Source organism: Aspergillus tanneri (assembly GCF_003426965.1).
Source record: "Aspergillus tanneri strain NIH1004 chromosome Unknown AapTan_5_pilon_pilon_pilon, whole genome shotgun sequence".
Classification (NCBI taxonomy): domain Eukaryota; kingdom Fungi; phylum Ascomycota; class Eurotiomycetes; order Eurotiales; family Aspergillaceae; genus Aspergillus; species Aspergillus tanneri.
This window is the reverse complement of record NW_022984632.1, coordinates 1,528,393-1,551,750: the sequence shown is the minus strand read 5'-3', so window position 1 is coordinate 1,551,750 and position 23,358 is coordinate 1,528,393. Positions and strand designations below refer to the sequence as shown.

The window sequence follows — 23,358 nt, the reverse complement described above, 5'->3', positions numbered from 1 at the left end:
TTTAGGAGGAAGACTGCTATCTTTTTGCCAGGGAGGATGTACTCGATTTAGATCGTTAGGCCTTTGTGCCATTCGAGCTTCAGGATTTCGATACCCGAGGGATCGTCCTGGATGGTTTCCCTGGTTTCCCTGGTTTCCAAGGACGTTTGCACTTCCCATCCGTGCAGCACTAGGAATGCGACTACCTCTCCCTTCTGCTGCTGCTTTGGTTCCTGAGTTTGTCGCCCAGCTCCCGTTTGGACCCATGCCCACTGAGCCACCCGCAGGTGCCGGGGGCATGGCTGCCCGTTGTCCACGAAATCTCCTCCTATCAAGTTCATGCGAGTCCTCGAAACGGGGAATTTCACCCGGGCGGGCTGGAAGGGGCGGAGTGGAGAAGTAAGGGTGTTCCAATGCATCAATGGCGGTTATCCTTTTCCTCCAGTCGAGCTTTAGAAGCTCACTAAGTAATGATATCGTAGTGGGACTTTGACTATCCAATTGTCAGATGCTTATCTATCGACTCCGTGTAATACCGTTTCTCGTCCTGGTCTTGCCAAAAAAAAAAAAAAAAAAAAAGGAAAAGAAAAAGAAAAAGGTAAATAAATAAATAAAAGGGAATAATCGTACTCTTTGAAAACATCACATAGATTCCCAGGTTTGTGCCCAAAGGTTTTAACACCCTCGCAACCAGGCAGAGAACTCCAGCCAGGCATAGTTTCCTCCGAAGGCGTGCCCACGAGATTGAATATGAGATGCGCTTGATTCAGGTCACTACTGCCAGCAAGTATTGGCTTACCTTTGAACATTTCACCGAAAACACAACTATCACCGTCAATAAAGAAGCATAAGGTAATCAGGAAACTTACCCGACGCCCCACATATCAATAGCCGTTGTATAACGCCGTAACTGTAGAAGCAGCTCTGGTGGGCGATACCATCGAGTAACAACCAGGGTAGTATAGTCTCTCTTTGCCTCCCCTCCACCTTTTCCAGGGCGAGGCGGCTCCTCATCATAAGGTCTAGCCAGCCCGAAATCAGCGATTTGAAGTATACCATCATTGTTGATAAGTAAATTGGCAGCTGTATTAATGTTAGCCAAGAATATCTAATCCTAGACGCAAACTCCACCTTTCATATCGCGATGTAATATACGATTCTGCTTCAAAGTTAGAATGAAGCCCTTCCATAGCTGTCAATGGAATAAATAATACCCCATGTAAATACTTAAGTCCTTCTAGAAGTTGTAACATGTAACATTTTATTTGCGCTTGAGTTAAGTTTACTGCAGGATTCTCTAGCAGCCCAGAGAGGTCATGTTCCATGTAAGGCGTGACCATGTACATGCTCGGCTTCTTTCGCCCTTCTCCTAATATAAAGTTATTATTTCGCTAATATAAGTACAATGAAATGAAACAATATTCCATACCTTTACTGCGCTCCACAGCCATCTCCCTTAACTGCAGTATGTTACGATGAGACAACATTTTTAAAAGTTTGATTTCACGAAGAGCAGTTATTGGAAACTTTCAAAATTAGTGGCCATCTTTATAAACATATCAAACACTCACTCCATCCTTTTCATTGTGCATGAGAATCTTTTTAAGGGCAACGATTGAGCCTTCTCTTTTCGATTTTGCTTTGTAAACCTCTCTGTGGAATGTCAATAACCTGGCTACTTACAAAACAAGATGTAGTACATACCCAAATGTACCCTCACCAAGTTTGCCCAAGAACTCAAACTCGCGGATACTGGTGCATCCGCGAAATCTGGTGTTACCATTGTTGTCCCTCTCTAATGACGCTCTTACCATTGCTTCATAGGAGGTCCTTTTTACAAAGAAGATATTTGTATAAAATGAGAATGATTGTAGTTGTGGCTTCAGGTGGCTTCAGATCACTATCGCAAATACTTGTCCCCGCCTTCTGAAGGGCTGAGATACATGAGGAGTTTTAAACTGATTGTTACCCTTGTTCCGAAGTAAACGATTCAAATGAGAGAGTCTTGCGTTTTGTTAGTAACCGATTCTCGACGACAATGGAGCGAAATTTGTATGGGGCAAGCGGAAATAGGAAAGAGCACGGAGTGCTTGAGTACCACCAGAATGTAAGCACCTCCGTTCTGGATCGAAGTTGCCACAGAGCAAGGTAAGATAGTTGAAATATGTGAAGACTTACAAGGACACAATAATCGAATTAGATATTTGAAAGGTATTTCAACTCCCAGCCCATCCAAACCATCATTACAGTTAGAAAGTTCGTTGAGGGATGAATCATTCTATTAGCGGAAAAAGACTTTCTCGATCACATGACCCATTTCTGACCGCCCACTCGGCTCTTCTGCTCAAGATCGTCTTTTATGCTCTAGTGACATTCATGAAATCAGTTGATACCCAGCATTATTTGAAGTTTAGAGAAGTACTCCATAGCCATTAGCTCTGTCTTATATGATACATAATTAACAGAAGCATAGGTATGGCTTCAAATCATCCGATCCATATTCACCCCCCACGGCCTCTTTACCGGTTTACTGCAACTGCCTTGGGTGCTAGCATGTGGTTCTTTGTATGAGTTTAAAACGCGAATCTCCCTTTATTGGACCACGCTAATTGCACAATCCTGATTATAATAGTTGATGTATCGAGCCAAGAAGGATGGGCCCGCTTTGCTGGGTTGGAAGCACCCTTGGGATCATTGAACATGTTAAGTTATTGTTTGTTAATAAAACAAGTTTGTTCAACTTTCATGTCTTCTCCCTTAGCTATGATCATGTTAATATTGCGGCTATTTAAGGTAATTACTATCCTGTTAAGCAAACAATTCAAAATATTATGGGCTAGTGCCAAAGTTTTTTATTGTAGACTGGTTCTCTCTCTTTTTGGCCAAACCTCAAACAGTAGCCTCGAATCAAAGACGCTATGAGCTTTATTTTAGACAAGATCTTCAATAGCTCAATTTGGTTAAACTAAGGTGTGTACTGCACAAAAATGGAACTCAAAGGGTGCAAATTCATAGTTTGGGGGCTTCATTTCTTTCTTTCACGTGTGTCTTCTCTATAGCAACACTATTGCATTTCTTCAAGTAATACCTTGTACTGGCGGCGTTGTTTTTGATGTCGAGGCCGCAGGAATATGTATGCTTGTCCGAGGGTCCTAGCAAGTCTAGGGAAGAGCATGTGTTCAGCTATCCAAGACAAAATAAACGCACAAATTGCTAGTGTAAATAGCCAGAACGCGAAACCTCTAGACAAGAAAGTCAACTGCATAATTTGTTGTACCCAGTGTGACGGCTTGAAAAGCATATAGCACGAAACAATCAAGTCCAGTATTATCACGGAGATGAAGGGTTCTACTGTTTGTCAACGTCAAATTCTAAATGAAGAATGATGGGCACTAACTGTTTGATCTCATCGCCATTCGAAAAGGAGGCCCAACGCTGAGGACAACACTTGCTAGCGTATATTGGAAAATGGAAATCAAGAACAATGCAGTATTTTCGGAATTTTCGATGTTGCTATTCTCTAAGTCGATCTTTGGAGGCTTGAACCTGCCAATACATTCAGCAAATGAGTTTGACATGTGGTACAAATCTACATACCATGGCTGTAACTGGACAGTTTTATACACCAAAAGTTGGGTTAAGACACAAATCAATATCTGACCGAGTAGAGGCGTTAAAACCTTCCGCGAGACAAGATCCGCGGTTGGCCGTTTTCGAGACAGCACAGGATAAGGACCGGTCCAGCCCACTGTCGAAACCAGTTAGTCACCTTTATGTTACCTTTTGTAAAAAAAAAAAAAAGGAAATAGAAAAATAAAAAGCTCGAGTGGATATAGGTTGGACTTACTAAATATTGCAATTGGAAGGATCAGAGCCAGATCAATGAGCAAGAACTGAAGAATTAGTTAACTAGTCAGTTACGAACTTTGTGTTCTTTCGTAGACATACCTGAAAGTCACCGAGATTTGATCCTGAAGCATATAGAAAGCTGACAGTGGAGAACTGGATCATCGAGTAAAGGCTCATGTATTTAAAGCAGCAGAAGCTCGTAACCAAGGCTGCACGCCCCTCCCTAAACTCACTTAGCAACAACCCCGTGTGCAAGAAGGAACCGATTCAGTACCTAATTACTGTTGGGACGCAGGAGATATCAAATTGGCGGCTGGTGAATGGAGCAGCAACAGAGGCTTCTGCATCAGATAAAGAAATGCCCACATCTGCTGCTTTTAATGCACCACAGTCATTAGCTCCATCACCACAGAATCCACAGCAATAGTCAAGTGATTGGAGTTTTTCAACAAGCTCATGCTTCTCGTCTGGTGACATCCTTGCAAACACATTCCCGCAGACGAGCATCTAGATTTTTGTTAATAGGTCAAAGAAAAATGCTGACTAAGCATTGATTCTGAGCAGATATTGCGGCACGTACTCGTTTAAGAGTGATATCATCACCATAATCCACTATCCACCTGAAAACATCTCCACTGACAGCAAGCGAGTATTCAGAAGATCTACAGGCATTGACAGGTATTGATAAATCAACATCCGTAGAGGTCACAGAAGGCTATTGGCTGTCAGTTTATCTTTTGACCGAGAGGGCTTTGCTTGGATGTCGAGGAAAGTAATACCGTCAATAACATTGGGTCGAGTCTTAAGCAAGGATTATCGATACTTTCCCAGCATAGAGAAGCTTTCGGGTCGTGTGAATGACCTGTACTCAAATCAGTAAACATTCATATACTGCGGCAAAAGCAACAAACCTTCTATGAAGTATGGAATAAAACATTGCTTGTCTTGGTTAACTAAACCACACTCACGTGCAACACTGATTGCGGTGAGAATATTGTCACCGGTACACATGACGCTGCGTATTGCTGCTTGATTCAGTTCACTAATTGTCTCATATGTCTTTGGTTTTAGCTTATTTTCAAATATAATAAGCCCGATAAATTCCAAATCGCTTTCCGCCTCTGGACGTGTTATTTTTTGCACTCTCATCCAGCTAAGCTTCTGTTCATATTTAGCTGCACAGGCTATAACACGATATCCCTTGTGGGTATATTGGCTTAGGAGTTCTTCAAAGTTATGAGGCACTGGCAATATTTTTGTTAGTCATCTCGTATTAATGCCAATTGATATATACCAACCCGTTTCTGGTGCACATATAGCTTTTACACTTTCTGGTGCACCCTTCACAAAAACACTCGCACCATTGTCTCCGAACTGTCTCACGATCACGCTCGAACGACGAAGCTGCGACACAAATTCAAAGCTGCGCAAAATGCCAAGCTCTATTGGTGTTTTCTATAATTATTAATAACACGTGCTATTCCATGTGTTGTATTATAATAAGACAATGGAAACTACTCACATTGGAGCTTTCCCCTCTTTGATCCATTTGATAAGTTGCTGAATTCGGTGGCCTCGAAACAGATGGCATTATAGTTTCAAAACAGGTATTTGGATGATCTGAAATATGACTACCACCTTCTTGATAGGACCAACCTGTGAAATGAAACATTTTCACGTCCAGAGGGTCCCCTAAGAGTTCGTTATCAATTACTCTTAATGAATGGCATGTTGCCATAATGCATATCATTTTATAGCGTTTATCCGGATCATCAGTAATGCCAATACTTGGTTGTAAAGGAAGGGCATGGTTTAGCTCAGAGAGAAGGCCTGACAACCTAGGGATCAGCGTGTTAGTGTATGCTTAAATATCCTACACATAAGCATCCAAACCTCATGTCTCGATTTACTGTTCGCACTCCAAGGACATCTAAGCCGTCTTCTGTCAAGGTCCCGGTTTTGTCAAAGCATATAACATCCAATTTCCCCCCTACATTAACTCTATAATATGATTTAGCATAAAAACTGGTATGTGCTGCGACTTCCTCACCTCTGCGGACTTATACAGAATATTTTGTGGTGTTTTAACCGTGAAAGAGCAAAGTTAATACCGATGCTTAGTGTAGCTGGTAGGGCTGGCGGTACAACAATAGTGATTAGGTCCAGTGCCCTGACAATGATTAAATGCCAGGAAAGCTAGGCAATGTCAGATACGGATTTATTTCCACTGTTGTGAACTTACGCCCAGCCGAAGGAAATTGACAAATGAGGCTATGAATCCCAAGAGAGCGACCACGGCCATGACGGATATATAGCGGAAGGAATCTCGATAGAATTTAAAACCAGATGGCTTTGGGAAAAGCATTGAACGAATAAGAGTACCCTTAGTCGTCAGGAACCCTGTTCTCACGACAACTGCCAAGGCGATTGCTTCATCATCATCAACATTCTGCGGACGCCGTGCTCGAATCACTTTCGTCCCACCGAAAAGGAAATGCTTTGCGATATTTGGATGGAGAGAGGGGGCATTTAGGTCGAGATATTTAAGTGCATCATTTGTTACCGGGGTTTTAGACACTGGAACAGATTCACCTAATCTTCTTAAGAACTCTTGTAATTATTATATAGGGATATGTACGCACCTGTAAGCATGCTTTCGTTGACAATGCAGTCCCCAGACAGTAAGATGCAGTCACAAGGTGCTTGGTTTAAAGATGGGTCAGAAAATTCAAAAACATCTCCCGGCACAAGTTCTCGAGATGGAACAGATCTCCCTAAGGGCATATGGTATCAACAACTGTTTTTTGGAACTTATGAAAATGAAAATAAACAGGCATTTCACTTACAAAAACCATTTCTAAGCACACGAATGTCACATTCAAATAGAGAAATATCTCTCAGTCGACTCATAGTCTATGGGCTTATAAGCACCTGTGTAAGTTTATATACATATAAGACTCACTGTTTTCGTTTCGAGAACGGTTGCACTTATGCTGATAGAAGATATAATGAATATGCAAGCAGCATAATAATAATACTGGTCCAGCGACCATAAAATAAGGCTTGCAAGTTGAAAAATATAGAAAGGATGAAACGCCTTTAATTGTAAGAATGTCTATCAGAAAACTTTCAGAATGCGACACTTACTTCATCTATAAGAAGTTGAAACGCTGGCTTCTGCTGAATATCGATTATATTCTTACCAAAAATCTGCTCTCGGGTATCCCGATCATCTGCATCTAATCCAACTCGCATCATTTTTGGGTGTGTCCACAGGGGATCTTTCCAGCCAGTGATCAAACAAAATCGGTCGTCAAGTTGATGGTAAAAGAGGCGAAGGTATTTGTAGTCGATATACCGCAAAAAAGAGATAGTTGGATCATTTTCTTCATCATAAAGCTGGTACTCAGGATGTGCAAAGATGGTAGAAAGAGGGCGCCCGTATGCTTGATCCCGAACTTCGTAAATGCTGAATTGGCCCCACTGGTCCTATGCAGGTGTTAGAAAGAGAGACTCCAAACACACGAACTCAAAGACAAATATATATATACCTCTACTGCGATCCACTGGCACGTTCGGAGTGGCCTGGGGTTTCCTATAATTCGAACTCGCCACCTCGGAAACCATCGGCATACCAGATAAGTTAAACCAAAGCTGAAGAAGCACAGTGCATAATACAGCGATAGGCCAGCTACTGATGTTGAAAAGCCGGCAAGGACAATGGTCAAGTCTTCTGATTCAATGTAGACCTTTTGGATGTGTCTACCATCTGGTCTTCGATTATGGACATAGGAATCGTCTGACGAGTGCTGGTGTGGCAGAAGAGGATCCTCGACAGAGTTTCTCGAACGGGGTTGTCTTTTTGACGCGAATGATGATATAGTGGACGGACTTGTTGGGCGGACGCCATTAACTTCTTCATCGATTTCACTTCCAAACCCTAGCGCATCTTCATTTTGCTCCCTAGCAAAATCTTCTTCATCTTCCAAGTACGTAAAGCTAACGGTGGAGTTATTCCGGTGCCCACGGTAAGAAAATGAAGCAACACTGGATGGAATGCTCTCTGATATGGGACCATCAAAAACCTGTATAAACTCAGTCCTGCTCTGCTGGTAGGACTAGCAGGGATTAAAACGAGAACAGAGAAACGAACCTCGCTACGGGCCATCTCTACATCTGACACGATACTATAACTATGGTTTTATCAGCCACCAATTGATAAGGACTTCGTTGGGCTTGGTTCAAAAACCTGCTTCTCATAGAATCACGCCGATGGCCAGACCCGGAAACCGATTCTTGGGGCCATTGATCCACCTTCTGCGAACGTATCGAGTAATCCATTGTCGCGCGGCTCTCTGTATACTGAATTTTTCAAAGACGGAAATACTGAACACTCTGTAAAAGCAATCAGCAATTATTTTATTCAGACTAATGCAGCTAGAGACATATTAAAAGAACCATGGATCATGCATATAACAAAGAAGAGCAAGAAGAAGACTGATAATGTATGATTTATCAGCCAATTTACCTAGTTATCCATGACTGTGTGTGCTTGGATTTATTGGGTAGTCAAGTTAACTAGTAGGTAGCAACCGTGATGTTTTATCTACACGTGACTCCGGATCCTAGCCAATACCAGCACCAGATCGGCCTTATAGCCGCATACCCATCATCAAGCCACTGTGGCTGCTGCACAACTGCCGGTGACTCCAAAATGGGTTCTTTTTTTAATAGCACTTACTTACACAGTAGAACGAGTTAACTTACTCCATTGTGCTTGTACCCTGAGTATGATAATTGGACAATACAACTGGTAGTCATTTGTGTCGATAAAAATGTGCTTGGCTAGACTAAGTTGTTAGGCATGATACTTTCGTGAGAGATAATTAGATTATCTCTATGTACATCATATAAGTAAGGATAAGAAATGAAACTAATAGCTTATGATCATTCCTTAGATGAATAATAAAAATAAAGTCATCCGCATTTAGGTAGTTAGTTAACTAGTTAACTAACCAAAATAGCACAAAAGAAACATGTGTTTACAGAGTAAACACTGGTCATCAGAGTATTTAAATATCCTAAAACCTAATAACAACCAATTTGCGGTGGGTTTCATAGCAACATCGATATCAGTGAGAAAATTTGAGCAATTCTGACAATACTGTTGGGAGTAGCTTGAAGATTCTCAACAACCGTCACCCTCGTTCCGCCAAGCCCCTAGGCCAAAAGGCGCTAAAGATCCCACCAAGTATTCCAGACCTCCCCAAAACTAAGCGTATCAAATTCTTCCTCAACCCTTGATCTTTCTCCTCCGCGACAACCCCTCCGCGAACCCCCGTTCACCCTACCTTAAACCGCTTTTCCATCAACGGAATTCCAAAATGTCTGAACCCATTAGAAATAAGAAAGCAGATTTTCCTGTTGCCCCGTAAGTTCCCATCCAGTGTGATTTCGCCTATTGTTCATTGCCGTTATGTAACATTTGCCGCGTAACCTCATCTTGCTGACATCTGTGCCTGAATTACAGGACGCCGCAAAACACTCCAGCTAATAATGCTCCTATATCGTCACACGCTCAACAACCTGGAATTGCCAGCATTAAGGAAGGTAGTTTAACCAGCTTGGATCTATTTCGTGCTGCATGTCTAATCTGATCACCAGAGTCACTTGACCATGCCGCGGCCGCTTCCCTATTTGCGAGGAATCCGGGGCTTGTTTCTATGATCCAAGGAAAGTTGGGATCACTCGTTGGTCGCTCATCTGGCTATATTGAGTCTTTACCTGCTCCTGTTCGTCGACGTGTTGCTGGTCTGAAAGGTATCCAGAAAGACCATGCTAAACTGGAAGCCCAGTTCCAGGAGGAAGTGTTGGAGCTTGAAAAGAAATACTTTGCGAAGTTCACTCCTCTTTACCAGAGACGTGCCTCAATAGTCAACGGGACTGCGGAACCAACTGATAATGAAGTCAATGCGGGTCAGGGGGATGAGGAGGAAGAGGTGGATGTCAAGGGCGACGAAGAGTCTAAAAAGGAGGACAGTGCAGAATCTTCAATAGATGGTATACCAGAATTTTGGCTTTCTGCCATAAAGAACCAGATTTCTCTGGCAGAAATGGTAACTGAGCGAGACCAGGAAGCTCTGAAGTATCTCACAGATATCAGGATGGAATACCTTGATCGCCCAGGGTTCCGCCTTATTTTTGAATTTGCGGAGAACACGTTTTTCACCAATAAGACTATCTCAAAGACATACTATTACAAGGAAGAGAATGGATATGGTGGTGATTTCATTTATGATCACGCTGAAGGCACCAAAATTGATTGGAAGGCTGACAAAGATCTCACTGTTCGTGTTGAAAGCAAAAAGCAAAGAAATAAAAGTAAGTTGAAATACCTTCTCTTTCTCCCCCCTCCCTCCCCCCCCTTTTCTCTGTCTCAGGTTGGGAAAGTGGTAGCTAAGACAGTTTTTAGATACGAAGCAGACACGCGTTGTAAAAATCACTGTGCCCGCGGAGTCATTTTTCAATTTTTTCTCTCCTCCTCAGCCTCCGACGGACGATGATGATACTGTTACTACTGACATTGAGGAGCGCCTTGAACTTGATTATCAACTTGGGGAAGATATCAAGGAAAAATTGATTCCTCGTGCAATTGATTGGTTTACTGGCGAGGCACTTCAATTTGAAGAGTTGGGCGATGAAATGGATCCGGACGAGTTCGAGGGCGAGGATGACGAGGATGACGAGGATGATGATGAAGAAGATGATGAAGGGAAATCAGACCAGGACGTGGATGATGATTCCGATGAAGAGGTAGATTCCCTACAGTCTTTACCCTTTCGAACCATCTCTATATGGATGCTAATGTATATCAGGATGGCACTTCCAAGCCAAAGAAAGAAGCGGCAGAATGCAAACAAAGCTGAAATTTGAAGGGCTTATTTAAAAGCAAGCGGAACAAAAAATTATCATGCTATGCCATTATCTTCTTCATGCTTGGCATGTAATACTGTCTATCACTCTTGTGCCCCTGCATCCCGCACTTGTTCTTTTGATTTCATTTCTCCCTCAGATTGTTTTGTCCCATCCAACAATATTGTGAAACTTCCACAATCTTTAATAATTTCGCTACGCCCATATTAGTCCTCCAGCAAATTGTGGATAGTCTACTTGTGCTTTTACAGCTTTGACTTTGTTGGATGAGCAATGAATGTTTATGTGCACATTTAGCTACAAAGAGTAGTAGCTTGCTACTGTCGACATTATTTGTCATGTGTGTCCTAGTTCTTATTTTGTTTGACACTCTTCATTTTTATATTTCTTCTTTATTACCGTTTAAAATATTGGCGGCGTGAGGTGTACGCTCTGTTCTAAAATATTCTAAATCCTCAGGCAATTAATTTATGTCTACCAAAATTATATGTGGCTGCAGTACATCGTCAAACTACATATGTAGAACCAGGTACACGAGCTATACAGGGTGCAGAGTTTACAGATGGGGTCATTAGGTTACTTACTACCGAGCAAGTATCCAAATCTATCTCACGACCTATTAAGTTTCGAGTTCTTTCGCCTTAGATACATGGAATACAATAGGTCTCCATCTCATCGGAACATGGTAATACACTCGTCATTGTCGTTTGGACGCCTTGTGGCAATTAAAAAAGGAGTGTATTTACTCGAGTCACATAAATGTGATGGTTTGGTTCTCTTTGCCAGCAGAGATAAAACTACTTGACCATAGAAAAAGTTCAAGACGACTGATCGAAGGTCAGTCGCATCTAGCGCCCTATATAGGAGCGAAGGCCATACCTGAGCAATACATTGGGTTCAACCGTTGACACATAAATTACTATTTTATGGTACTTGACTCTTTATAAAAATAATCGGTATTATTTCCTATATATTTACTTTCTTTATAAAATTTCAAGGCTATAAAAATTTATACAAGTTAAGTATATAAGTTTAAAATGCACTTTTGCCATACTATAAGCTGTGCAGCTCGCTAGTGTGTGGCACTCGGTAGTTAGTTAGTGGGTCACGTTAGTTAGGTCAGCACGTCTTTACTCTTGGCATTAGCGGCTGTGGAGTTTTGACAAGTGGCGCGGCTCCCCAATCCTCAGGGGCTGTGGCTCGCTAACGGCCAGCTGTTAGCAGCCAGTTAGTTCAACAACTCTCTGATAGTGGAAATTCTTCCCTTTTCCTAGAGCTCACTGTCACAAGGCTGATTGTTTTCTTAATTACATACTATATCAACTAGCTGCGTTTCCTTTACCTTTTGGTGCTAGATGCTTGTCTCGATCTCTGTCTAGTTTATTCCTGCTCTGGTCTAGTTTAAAGTCGGAGTGTCCAGCCTTTGGCCAACAAACGTCGTCTTGATGGCACATAACTACGAAGTTGGAACGCGGGCCTGGCAACCAGATCCGACTGAAGGATGGATCGCATCCGAGGTGAAGGAAAAATTGGTTGATGGGGATAAGGTTCAGCTTGTGTTCGCATTGGAAAATGGGGAGGTTCGTTTTTTTCTAAAAAGAAAACAAAAAAGAGAGGCCGCATGCCTTTCGTGATTATGATAATCGACTAATCGTGAGCAAATAGTCGAAAACATTGGATACAACGCAAATCGAATTGCAGTTGGGCAATAGCTCAAATTTACCTCCCTTAATGAACCCGGCCATGTTGGAAGCTAGCGAAGATCTTACCAATCTCTCTCATTTAAATGAGCCTGCCGGTTCGTTCAGTTCCCAACTTTTGTACCTCCGCCAGAACTAATGACCCCTAAGTGCTGCAGGCTATTAAACTCCGGTATGCGCAGAAGGAAATATATACATATAGCGGGATAGTCCTCATCGCGACAAATCCTTTCGCCCGAGTCGACTCTCTCTATGTTCCACAAATGGTGCAAGTGTACGCTGGGAAACAACGGGCATCACAGGCGCCTCATTTATTCGCCATCGCTGAAGAAGCATTTGCGTAAGGAACCGAACTATCATTTCCCCATGAAATTTTGCTTATGGAAAAACAATTCAGTGATATGTTACGAGATGGAAAGAATCAAACAATTGTCGTCTCCGGAGAGTCGGGGGCCGGGAAGACGGTTAGCGCCAAATACATCATGAGGTATTTCGCAACTCGTGAATCCTCTGACCAACCCGGCAAATATACCACAAGCAGAGCGGATGCGATTAGTGAAACAGAGGAGCAAATATTGGCCACAAACCCGGTTATGGAAGCTTTCGGTAACGCCAAAACCACGCGCAATGATAATTCTTCTCGGTTTGGAAAGTATATCGAGATCATGTTCGATGATAGAACCAATATCATTGGTGCAAAGATCAGAACATATCTTTTGGAACGGTCACGATTGGTATTCCAACCTCTCAAGGAACGAAACTATCACATTTTCTACCAGCTTGTTGCTGGTGCAACAGATGACGAAAAACAAGATCTTGGTTTAGGCTCGGCTGAGGACTTTGACTATCTCAATCAAGGGGGAACGCCCACTATTGATGGTGTAGATGACAAGATGGAATTCAATGCGACAAGGAGATCTCTTAGCACCATTGGCGTATCGGATAAGACACAAACCGAAATATTTCGCATTCTTGCAGCTCTTTTACACCTCGGCAATGTTAAAATCACCGCGACTAGAACCGACTCAACTCTATCCCCCTCAGAACCATCTCTTATCCGAGCCTGTGAAATATTTGGAATCGATACCAATGAATTTGCTAAATGGATAGTCAAGAAGCAGCTTATCACAAGGGGTGAGAAGATTACCTCAAATTTGACACAACAACAGGCCATAGTCGTGAGGGACTCAGTCGCAAAATTCATATATTCAAGTCTGTTCGATTGGCTTGTCGAGAAAATTAACTGCGGTCTGGCAACTGACAAAGTTCTAAGCAAGTTCAAAGCTTTCATTGGAGTTCTGGATATATACGGATTCGAACACTTCGCTAAGAACTCCTTTGAACAGTTCTGCATCAACTACGCCAATGAAAAACTCCAGCAAGAGTTTAACCAGCATGTTTTTAAACTCGAGCAAGAAGAATACGTACGGGAACAAATAGATTGGACTTTCATTGATTTCTCAGACAATCAGCCGTGCATTGATCTGATTGAAGCGAAGTTAGGTATTTTGTCCCTTTTGGATGAAGAGTCGCGACTGCCAATGGGCTCTGATGAACAGTTTGTGACTAAGCTGCATCACAATTTTGCCGCGGATAAACAGAAATTCTACAAAAAACCCCGATTTGGGAAATCGGCATTCACGATATGTCACTACGCGATTGACGTAACTTACGAATCTGATGGCTTTATAGAGAAGAACAGGGATACTGTCCCAGATGAGCATATGGAAATTTTACGCAACTCTTCAAATGAATTTGTCAGAGAGATCTTAGACACAGCAGCTGCCGTACGCGAGAAGGATTCGGCTGCCATTTCGTCTAAGCCCGTTGCTGCTCCAGGTCGTAAAATCGGTGTTGCTGTTAATCGCAAACCTACACTTGGTGGAATTTTCAAATCATCCTTGATTGAGCTCATGAATACAATCAACTCCACAGATGTGCATTATATTCGCTGTATCAAACCTAACGAGGCGAAGGAGGCATGGAAGTTCGAAGGACCAATGGTCCTCAGTCAATTAAGGGCTTGTGGTGTCCTTGAGACAGTTCGCATCAGCACTGCTGGGTACCCAACCCGCTGGACGTATGAGGAATTTGCTATCCGCTATTACATGCTTTGTCATTCCTCACAATGGACATCTGAAATCAGAGAGATGTGCCATGCAATTCTCCAAAAAGCTCTTGGAGACGGTAGCCACCAGAAAGAGGATAAATACCAACTAGGTCTAACGAAAATATTCTTCCGAGCGGGCATGCTTGCTTTCCTTGAAAATTTGCGCACGTCCAGGCTGAATGAATGTGCTATAATGATACAGAAGAATTTGCGGTGCAAATACTATAGACGTCGGTATCTTGAAGCCCGTGCTTCTATTCTCACAACCCAGGCGCTTATTAGGGGCTTTTTGGCAAGACAGCGTGCGGCGGAGGTGCGCCAAGTTAAGGCCGCTACGACAATCCAGAGAATATGGAGGGGGCAGAAGGAAAGGAAAAATTACGCCCGCATTCGTGGGAACTTTATCCTATTCCAGTCGGTTGCCAAGGGATTCCTCTGCCGCCGGAACATTATGGACACTATTCATGGCAATGCAGCAAAGGTTATACAGAGCTCGTTCCGTTCTTGGAGGCAGTTGCGCGCCTGGCGACAGTATCGCAGAAAAGTAATGATTGTCCAGAATCTCTGGAGGGGCAAACAGGCCAGAAAACAATACAAAAAGCTTCGAGAGGATGCGCGAGATCTGAAGCAGATATCCTACAAGTTGGAGAACAAGGTGGTGGAATTAACACAGTATCTGGAGTCTTTGAAGCGTGAAAACAAGTCATTGAACTCGCAGCTAGAGAATTACGAGACCCAGATAAAGTCATGGAGGAGCCGTCATAATGCTTTGGAGAATCGCACGAGAGAGCTCCAGGCTGAGGCAAATCAAGCTGGCATTACTGCTGCCCGATTGATTGCTATGGAGGAGGAAATGAGCAGGTTGCAGCAGAACCACAACGACGCACAGGCAACTATCAGGCGTCTACAAGAGGAAGAAAGAGCTTCGCGGGAATCAATACATACCGCTAACCAGGAACTGGAGGGTCTCAAGCGTCTGAACACTGAAGCTGAAAATGAAAAATTATCTCTTCGTCAGCAAGTTGCCGACCTAGAAGAGCAACTAGAGCTTGCAAAACAAGCCATGCCTGTGAATGGATTAAGTGGAGAACAACATAATGGCGGAGCGATCCAGCCCCCTGCAAGTGGTTTGATCAATCTAGTCTCCTCGAAAAAACCAAAACCTAAGCGACGAAGCGCAGGTGCAGAAAAGATTGATACCGATCGCTTCAGTGGTGCTTACAATCCACGGCCTGTGTCCATGGCAATCCCAAGTTCTCTCGCTCGTCACAATCTTTCCGGCACAACACTTTCTCAAGGTATAGATTCCGTTGAAGTTGAGCTTGAAAATTTGCTGTCTGAGGAAGATGACCTCAACGAAGAAGTAACAATGGGCCTAATACGTAACCTCAAAATCCCATTACCTAGCTCCACGCCGCCTCCAACGGAAAAGGAAGTCCTGTTTCCTGCTTATCTGATCAATCTCGTCACTTCTGAGATGTGGAACAACGGCTTTGTTAAGGAATCCGAGCGTTTCTTGGCCAACGTGATGCAGTCAATCCAGCAAGAGGTCATGCAGCATGATGGTGATGATGCTATCAACCCTGGAGCCTTCTGGCTCTCTAACGTACACGAGATGCTTTCGTTTGTATTTCTAGCTGAGGATTGGTATGAAGCGCAGAAAACCGACAATTACGAGTATGATCGTCTATTGGAGATTGTGAAGCATGACTTGGAAAGCCTGGAATTCAATATATACCATACTTGGATGAAAGTCTTAAAGAAGAAACTTTTTAAGATGATCGTCCCAGCAATTATTGAATCCCAGTCCCTACCAGGGTTTGTTACAAGCGAGACAAATCGCTTCCTAGGAAAACTCCTACCCTCCAACAATAATCCAGCTTACAGTATGGATAATCTCCTCAGCCTCTTAAACAATGTCTACAGGGCAATGAGAGCTTTCTACCTCGAGGATTCCATAATCACCCAGACTGTTACTGAGCTTCTACGCCTTGTTGGTGTTACCGCCTTCAACGACCTTCTTATGCGGAGAAACTTTCTATCGTGGAAACGCGGCCTCCAGATCAATTATAATATAACGCGCATTGAGGAGTGGTGTAAAAGTCATGACATGCCTGAAGGTACATTACAGCTGGAGCACTTGATGGTAAAGTAGATTCTGCAACAAGAGAGTATCTATTTATACTAACACTCAGATAGCAAGCGACTAAACTTCTCCAGCTCAAGAAGGCTACGCTTAACGACATTGAAATTATCCAGGATATTTGTTGGATGTAAGCTTCAATAGCCCCGTTCTCCTCAAACAACCCTAACGAACTGCTTTGTAGGCTGTCACCTAACCAAATACAAAAACTTTTGAACCAGTATCTTGTAGCAGATTATGAACAGCCTATCAATGGCGAGATCATGAAGGCAGTAGCCTCTCGTGTCACTGAAAAGAGCGACGTCCTCTTGTTGGCCCCTGTTGACATGGAGGATAGCGGGCCATACGAGATTGCAGAACCACGAGTTATCACTGCTTTAGAGACATACACACCGTCTTGTAAGTCGATCACCATTGACTGAGGTAGGATTTTGCTAATTACATACAAGGGCTCCAAACACCCCGATTGAAACGTCTTGCAGAGATTGTTTCCGCTCAGGCAATGGCACAACAGGAGAGGATTGAGTTGGCGGAAAATGGTAGCGTCTCTGCCGAGTGATACTGTACATAAGCAATCGTATTAACTACTGTTGTTGTTTCCTAACACCATAGACCAACATGAGAGTTTTCATCGCATTTGATAATAGATCTAGATCTATGATCAAACATGCGTGTATCAATAAGTAGACTATTATTCCTCTCCTGTCTTTGTCTTCTTATTGCCAGGGTTTGGCTCCGTGTCTCGATCTGCCTCATGCCTCGAACAATAGATAGCCAGACCGGCCACAAAGATCGTGTGGTGCCCCAAGTGGGGGTGACGTGTATCGTACTGTACATAAATTTCCACCACCTCATGTAATGTATGTCGTTCATAAATTGGATTAGCAGTCTCTACAACAGTGCAAGTGGTTAAAAGCTTTAGGGCCATCCTTTTTTTCCCTTTCTTTTTTTTTTTTTTTATTTTATTTTTTATTTTTTTTGCCCCTTTTTGACATTTGCCTTTCGTTTATTCTGCTCCAAAACCAGTCCCTTTCCCCTAGGCTGCCAACTCAGGCGGCTTGTGGAGTTGTCATGGCTACTACTCTGAAGAAGTTGAATTTCATTACTGGCAACAAAAACAAACTAGCAGAGGTCAGGGCAATTTTAGGCGGCGTGGTTGAGGTTGACAATCAGGCAATTGATGTTCCCGAGATACAGGGGACAATAGAAGACATCGCCAAAGAAAAATGCCGACAGGCAGCAAAGGTGGTATGGAGCAAATTCGGACTTCCCCCCTCCACATCCACACCAATCTTCTTTCATCGAGAATGCGAAGTACTGACTCGGAGCAGGTAGGAGGTCCAGTTCTCACGGAGGATACAGCCCTTGAATTTCACGCCCTGGGTGGCCTTCCTGGCCCATACATGTAAATTTACCCCCATGTAGTGAGACCTTGTGCTGACAACTGAAAGCAAATCCTTTCTTGATGCTTTAGGACACGAAGGATTGAACAGGATACTTGATTCATTCGATGACAGAACAGCAGAGGCCGTGTGTACATTTGCGTTCTGCTGGGGTCCCGGATCAGAACCCATTTTGTTCCAAGGGAGAACCAAGGTATGTATTGATTCGATATTTGATTACACCAGTTCTAAATTCACACCAAAAAGGGTATAATTGTAAGGCCAAGGGGCCCTCCGAATTTTGGTAAGCAGGTTTTTGTTCAGAGTACAAATGATTCGACTTTTAGTGACTTTTACTCTAGGTTGGGATCCAATCTTTGAATATCAAAATAAAACGTACGCCGAGATGGTTAAAGAGGAGAAGGTAAAGAACGCAAAATCTGACTGTCTAACCCTGCTGATGGATGAGTAGAACAAAATATCCCATAGATACAAAGCCTTGGATCAGCTACATCGGTGGTTGATCGAAGGGCAATCATAAACTACAGTACTTGGGAATTTTAGAGAATGTTTCAGAATGCCCTCAGTTATTAGGGATCTAATCGACATTTTCGGACTGATTTTTCTTCCAAGATTCTATCCATGTTGAAATTCTTGCACAATTATCTTCAACGTCATTATCCTTTTCGCTATTGAGCTCAACCACAATTTCTTCATCAAAGGCCTCCTTAGCCTCTTCCAGCAAAACTCCGAAAATTTCCGTATCCAGGTTCTCTTGCAGCTTGGTTTCTTTATATGCTCTGAAACACATGTGACAGTTAGCAATTTGTCGTATAGTTCCAAACGGTCCCATTGGATGGCGTAAAAAGATCAAGGTTTGATGTATTCATACATCTAGTGGAAGAGAGACACAGAATTTCATGAGAAAAGAACGGTCTTAGCGCATACCTTGTTGAGAGACGATCATATAAAACAGACGTAGAAGGACACCGTAGGACTACGACGAGGTCAATCCAAGATTTAGGAAATAGATCACATGCATGCCAATCTATCAAATAACCACCGTGAAGTAATTCATCCTCGATAGCATCCAAGAGCTGTATGAAACAGAGTAAGTAGCATTCAGTAAAGTAATAAGGAGGAATGCCATAATGAACGTACTCTGTCCTCATCCACAACCCAGGTCTCCAATTCAGAATCGTAAATCTCGAAGCAATCCCGTTCTTTTGCAACCTGATTAATCGATAAATGCCGCAGACCGGTGTCCTGCGCCAGTTGCTGGCAGTGGACAGTTTTCCCTACGCCAGGAGTGCCTGTAATGACCACATTTGGGGACGTTCGCATCTTGATCCCAGCAACTGCGCTGAGTGCTCGTCTTGTGAAACCCGATGGCAGCAGATCAGGACCATCAGAGAGGGGAATTTTTTGCCATGCGCTGATAAGGCCTCAGGCATTCAAGGCTACGGAATACCGGACTAAGTAGATCCGGTTCTCATCCAATGGCACTAAGTAAGCGGTGAGAAGAGGAAAGCTGGTCATTTGTGGAGTCAAATGGGAAAAGCACCAGTAAAAACTTAAGTATGAGAGAGTACGGAGTAGGTATTCATCTCACTACAGTACACATACTTCGTCCAAGGCTATATTTTCGTAATTTTCTAAGTCACGACTATGAAGTTATTCCAGTATATTAAATATTGACTGTATTTTGTCACCTGTACACTCTCAGACGCCATGGTGATATGGATGCTATATTAAATAGTGTCTAATTTAAATACAAGCTGAAGAGGCAAGGCTACCTAGTTGTGGATAGAACAAATATTTAGGCCACAGAAAGTATGTACATGCAAATATAAAATATGAAGGTCTTGTGTTACTCATAGCCCGTACCTTTTTTTGCACACCCTAAGAAAAGTCACCCTGGAACAGATTCAATCTGGAGAACTTTGTAGATACGTAGTTGTAGGCTTATCCTTAGTGCAATACCTATATATCCCATAAAATCTACTTTTACAGAGAAAGTATGTATTGTAGTATTCATTTAGTGAATTTTCTAGCGCTTTGGCTACATGCAGATAGAGATGGTGCGCATACGAACTGCTTTCTAGCTACCTTAAAGCCTTGAAAAGTTTAATTTTAGAAGAAGGTATGATATTATTGAGGCCTCTAATAGTTAAAATTTTAACATCCTAGGCTAAGCACTCTAAATTACAACATTTTGTTATTTCCAAAGACACTGCATTCCACGTATCGTAGGTCCACATGTTCTAACTGACTGTAAATTACCAGTAGCCAGTACGTCTTGCAGGGTGGAAACAGTCCAGTGCGTTATTTTGTCACTTTCTTTACCTATTTTACTTAACCTGGGACGATACCTCTCGTTAGCTTTGTCTTTGTTAGAATTAAATATAAAACCCTGGCACGATAAATGGTATGGACGTCATTTCGAAAGCAAAGAATGCGTTGAAAAACATATATAGTATACAGTAAACTGCGATCATACCTTATGAAACATAACGATGGCAAGAATATTAAGTTCGGCTTAGATCTCAGAGAGATATAGGAACTGACAGCCTTCTTTGGTTAGATGGACCTCCATAGTAATATAGAGTAGTGACATACTTGAGAATCTCGAAAAGCTTGTATTTTCGCAAGTAGTCTGTACCTCGTCGATATCCTTTTAAGGTTTGAGTGGGATCGTGGAACTTCGAATATGTCTCCTTGCCATGCTCCACCACTGGAGGAGGCTTGAACATCGGGTCTAAAACGAGGAGATTTGCACTTCCATTGTCACGTATCTCGAAGCCAATGATTGTTAGGGAATGTCCTTCACACAATTTCCATGTGTTAGACACCAAGTTTGTACCTCAAGGTGCTAGTGGAATGGAGGAGATCCGAACCTTGGTGCTGAAAATAGATGGGTGGCAGGCTGGTAACGAGTACTTTGTCGTTCTTATCAGGTGAGAATTCTTGTCGAAAATAGCTCGCAATACTTGCCAAAAGGGCATCATAAGCCCGTACCTCCTGCGTCTCTCCGATACTACAAGTCTCACATCTAAGTAAAGTCAGAGTAGTCCTTGCTGAGACTTTCACGCGCTCCAACTTACTGGATTCCCAGACTTCGAAATAAAGCCTGTGCCTGAAAGGCAGAATGGATTAGAACAATACACAGATTTTTTGGTAACAATATCCTACCTCAGATGTCCCGATATATTTTCTAGTGCCCCGGATCCCCCCTGTCTCCTCTCTCCCAACACTGTTGTACCCCATGTCCCATGCTTGTTCAATCATATTTTGTAGTTCTAAAATTGTAGGCAAGGAATCCGGGAAACGGTCGTTTCCGGGAATGCCGGCTTCTTTTATGTATGAGATCATCATCTGAATATTTCTATAGCCACAAAAGCTGCCCTCCCTAGGTAGCTTGGAGATCTGACAAACTTTGGGGCTGCATAGGAGAGCTCGCCGTACTGATTTATCCATTGAACACAGACGTGCAAGAGTTGGAATAATATCAGCCGTTTCATTCGCAGCCGTCTCAGGCTTCCGTAGTCTGCCACGGGAGGAAATTCTACTTGGCTGAGTCACTTTGGTACTCTTCTCTAGCATTTCCCGGAGCCAAGAAGGCATCTGCTTCTCGTGGGCATAAGGTCCCAATTCCGCACGCTGTGTAGAGCCTTTGTAAGTCATACACTGAATACAATCAGAGATAAGGAAGAAAAGGTGTAAAGATACCCCAAGTCTTGTGTTTTTAGTGCGCGCTGTTTTTGGATCCAATATCGTCGAAAAATCACTAGTTTTGCCGCTTCTTCTTATAGATGGCTCTTGAAAAACCGCATGTTTCTTTAGGCGACCCTTCTCAGAAATCCCTTGTGTTCGGAGTTGACCGCCTCTCTGACCATGGTCATCGGGAGTTTGCGCTAACTCGTGAACATTTAATGTTAAGCCAGGTGATTGAGCCAGTTGAGAGTATTCCATTTCGAGAGTGGTCTTTTCGGTGGTTTGTGAGTTTAAGTCAGCAGTGAGACCGGTGCCTGCTCTTATATCTCCACAGGACAATTCTCCCACAGCTACACAAAATTACCCCAAGTTGCAAGGTCCTGGAATAAGAGTACTACTACCTAGCTAGGTAGTTGTATTACATATTGTTACATATTACTCCATACTGAATGGAGTAAATCCCTTAGGTACAATGGAGATGATTGGCTGTTAGATCCGTCTTCCATTTGGGGTTAGGTAGTGACCTAAAATTAGAAAGTAATAGAAATGGAAGTTGGGATCGGAAATTAGAAATGAGAAATAAATAGGTGCATAGTAACACCAAAACAAAATAACAGGGCCACTCCTGAGGAATGAAATAGAAAAGTACAGTATGTATGTATTGTGCGGGTCAGATTTGGTAGGGGCGGCACTTGTCAATGATTCTATAAGTGTTCTACAAAGCCAATGATCGAATAAGCAGCTTCAGCAGTATCATGAGGCGCTAGAGAAGGTGAAACCTTAAACACAATTTTAATAATTGTATTATGCTGCCCCTTGATGAGACAGTATCTCTGTATTGGAGGAGGACATGCTACCGTCCATTTACTTATCAAAATGGATGATGATGAACTGCTTACTTTTGTCCCTGGCGCTACTGCCTAGTCATGTGATAACAACTGCAATGAACAAAACAACTTTTCTGTTATCAATAGCCCGCGGGGTTAATCTTATATTCTAGTACTAGTAGGTTGGTTGGTTGTTTCTTTTACCCCGTCCCCTTGCCATAGGCGATATGCAGGCCACCACTACTACATCTATCCTTTTATCTCTAATTATAGTGTTCCGCTACATCCCGACGAATTTAGAGCCTCATCAAGGTCTGTGGTAGCCATATTATATTGCCTTTGCATTCAGTTCTGTGGCACCTCTGGGCCGCGGCTTTGGTCTAACTAGTACTAGTAGTTAGGTAAATTTGCTGACCGCTTCCCCTGCCAGGACTAGACTGGCTATGTTTTACTGGAGAATGTATTCTACTCTGTACAGACTTCAGTCAATTTGCGACTTACGGCTGAAATAAATCTATATGGGGCACATCTTCTGTTAATTGAATGAAAACTAAGTGGTACCTGCAGGTAATCCTATCCATACCTTGAAACTACTATTGTAAATCTTACCTGAACACAGAGAGGCCACACTTCGCGCTCCGATATCGTGTGCATAAGAGGAAGGCGGAGTAGAAACTTTAAGGGCAGAAAATTTAACCCACTCCGCATGCCCATTACACTG

At 42.8% G+C, this 23,358-nt stretch overlaps 6 protein-coding genes across 6 annotated transcripts; 3 read left to right on the top strand and 3 right to left on the bottom strand.

Moving 5' to 3' along the window:
- Positions 1 to 47: 47 nt before the first annotated feature.
- Positions 48 to 8,600, bottom strand: ATNIH1004_009930 (putative P-type ATPase; the record flags this gene model as incomplete). Its single annotated transcript, XM_033574512.1, has 26 exons — positions 48 to 307; positions 779 to 804; positions 849 to 1,062; positions 1,409 to 1,439; positions 1,551 to 1,632; positions 1,684 to 1,749; positions 3,068 to 3,140; positions 3,377 to 3,525; positions 3,577 to 3,727; positions 3,827 to 3,872; positions 3,928 to 4,051; positions 4,103 to 4,335; positions 4,409 to 4,543; positions 4,608 to 4,690; positions 4,797 to 5,072; positions 5,127 to 5,270; positions 5,485 to 5,666; positions 5,722 to 5,829; positions 5,879 to 6,024; positions 6,071 to 6,405; positions 6,471 to 6,602; positions 6,675 to 6,741; positions 6,976 to 7,317; positions 7,464 to 7,913; positions 7,982 to 8,015; positions 8,596 to 8,600. The coding sequence occupies 26 exons, from the start codon at positions 8,598 to 8,600 to the stop codon at positions 48 to 50; spliced, it is 3,894 nt and encodes a 1,297-aa protein (XP_033422530.1).
- A 612-nt stretch (positions 8,601 to 9,212) lies between these two features.
- Positions 9,213 to 10,754, top strand: nap1 (histone chaperone NAP1; the record flags this gene model as incomplete). The annotated part of the gene is made up of 5 exons (XM_033574511.1): positions 9,213 to 9,259; positions 9,359 to 9,438; positions 9,493 to 10,209; positions 10,301 to 10,641; positions 10,704 to 10,754. 5 exons carry the CDS (start codon positions 9,213 to 9,215, stop codon positions 10,752 to 10,754), a joined length of 1,236 nt encoding a protein of 411 aa, XP_033422529.1.
- Positions 10,755 to 12,206: 1,452 nt separating this feature from the next.
- MYO2 (type V myosin) lies at positions 12,207 to 17,273 on the top strand (the record flags this gene model as incomplete). The annotated part of the gene is made up of 7 exons (XM_033574510.1): positions 12,207 to 12,341; positions 12,427 to 12,559; positions 12,612 to 12,801; positions 12,859 to 16,717; positions 16,771 to 16,844; positions 16,899 to 17,113; positions 17,164 to 17,273. The coding sequence occupies 7 exons, from the start codon at positions 12,207 to 12,209 to the stop codon at positions 17,271 to 17,273; spliced, it is 4,716 nt and encodes a 1,571-aa protein (XP_033422528.1).
- A 512-nt stretch (positions 17,274 to 17,785) lies between these two features.
- On the top strand, positions 17,786 to 18,123 carry HAM1 (non-canonical purine NTP pyrophosphatase; the record flags this gene model as incomplete). Its single annotated transcript, XM_033574509.1, has 2 exons — positions 17,786 to 17,962; positions 18,046 to 18,123. The coding sequence occupies 2 exons, from the start codon at positions 17,786 to 17,788 to the stop codon at positions 18,121 to 18,123; spliced, it is 255 nt and encodes an 84-aa protein (XP_033422527.1).
- A 571-nt stretch (positions 18,124 to 18,694) lies between these two features.
- On the bottom strand, positions 18,695 to 19,440 carry FAP7 (nucleoside triphosphates FAP7; the record flags this gene model as incomplete). The annotated part of the gene is made up of 3 exons (XM_033574508.1): positions 18,695 to 18,896; positions 19,045 to 19,193; positions 19,258 to 19,440. 3 exons carry the CDS (start codon positions 19,438 to 19,440, stop codon positions 18,695 to 18,697), a joined length of 534 nt encoding a protein of 177 aa, XP_033422526.1.
- An 861-nt stretch (positions 19,441 to 20,301) lies between these two features.
- Positions 20,302 to 21,780, bottom strand: ATNIH1004_009925 (C78 family peptidase; the record flags this gene model as incomplete). Its single annotated transcript, XM_033574507.1, has 5 exons — positions 20,302 to 20,368; positions 20,716 to 20,920; positions 20,994 to 21,148; positions 21,201 to 21,232; positions 21,289 to 21,780. 5 exons carry the CDS (start codon positions 21,778 to 21,780, stop codon positions 20,302 to 20,304), a joined length of 951 nt encoding a protein of 316 aa, XP_033422525.1.
- Between the last annotated feature and the right edge of the window lie 1,578 nt (positions 21,781 to 23,358).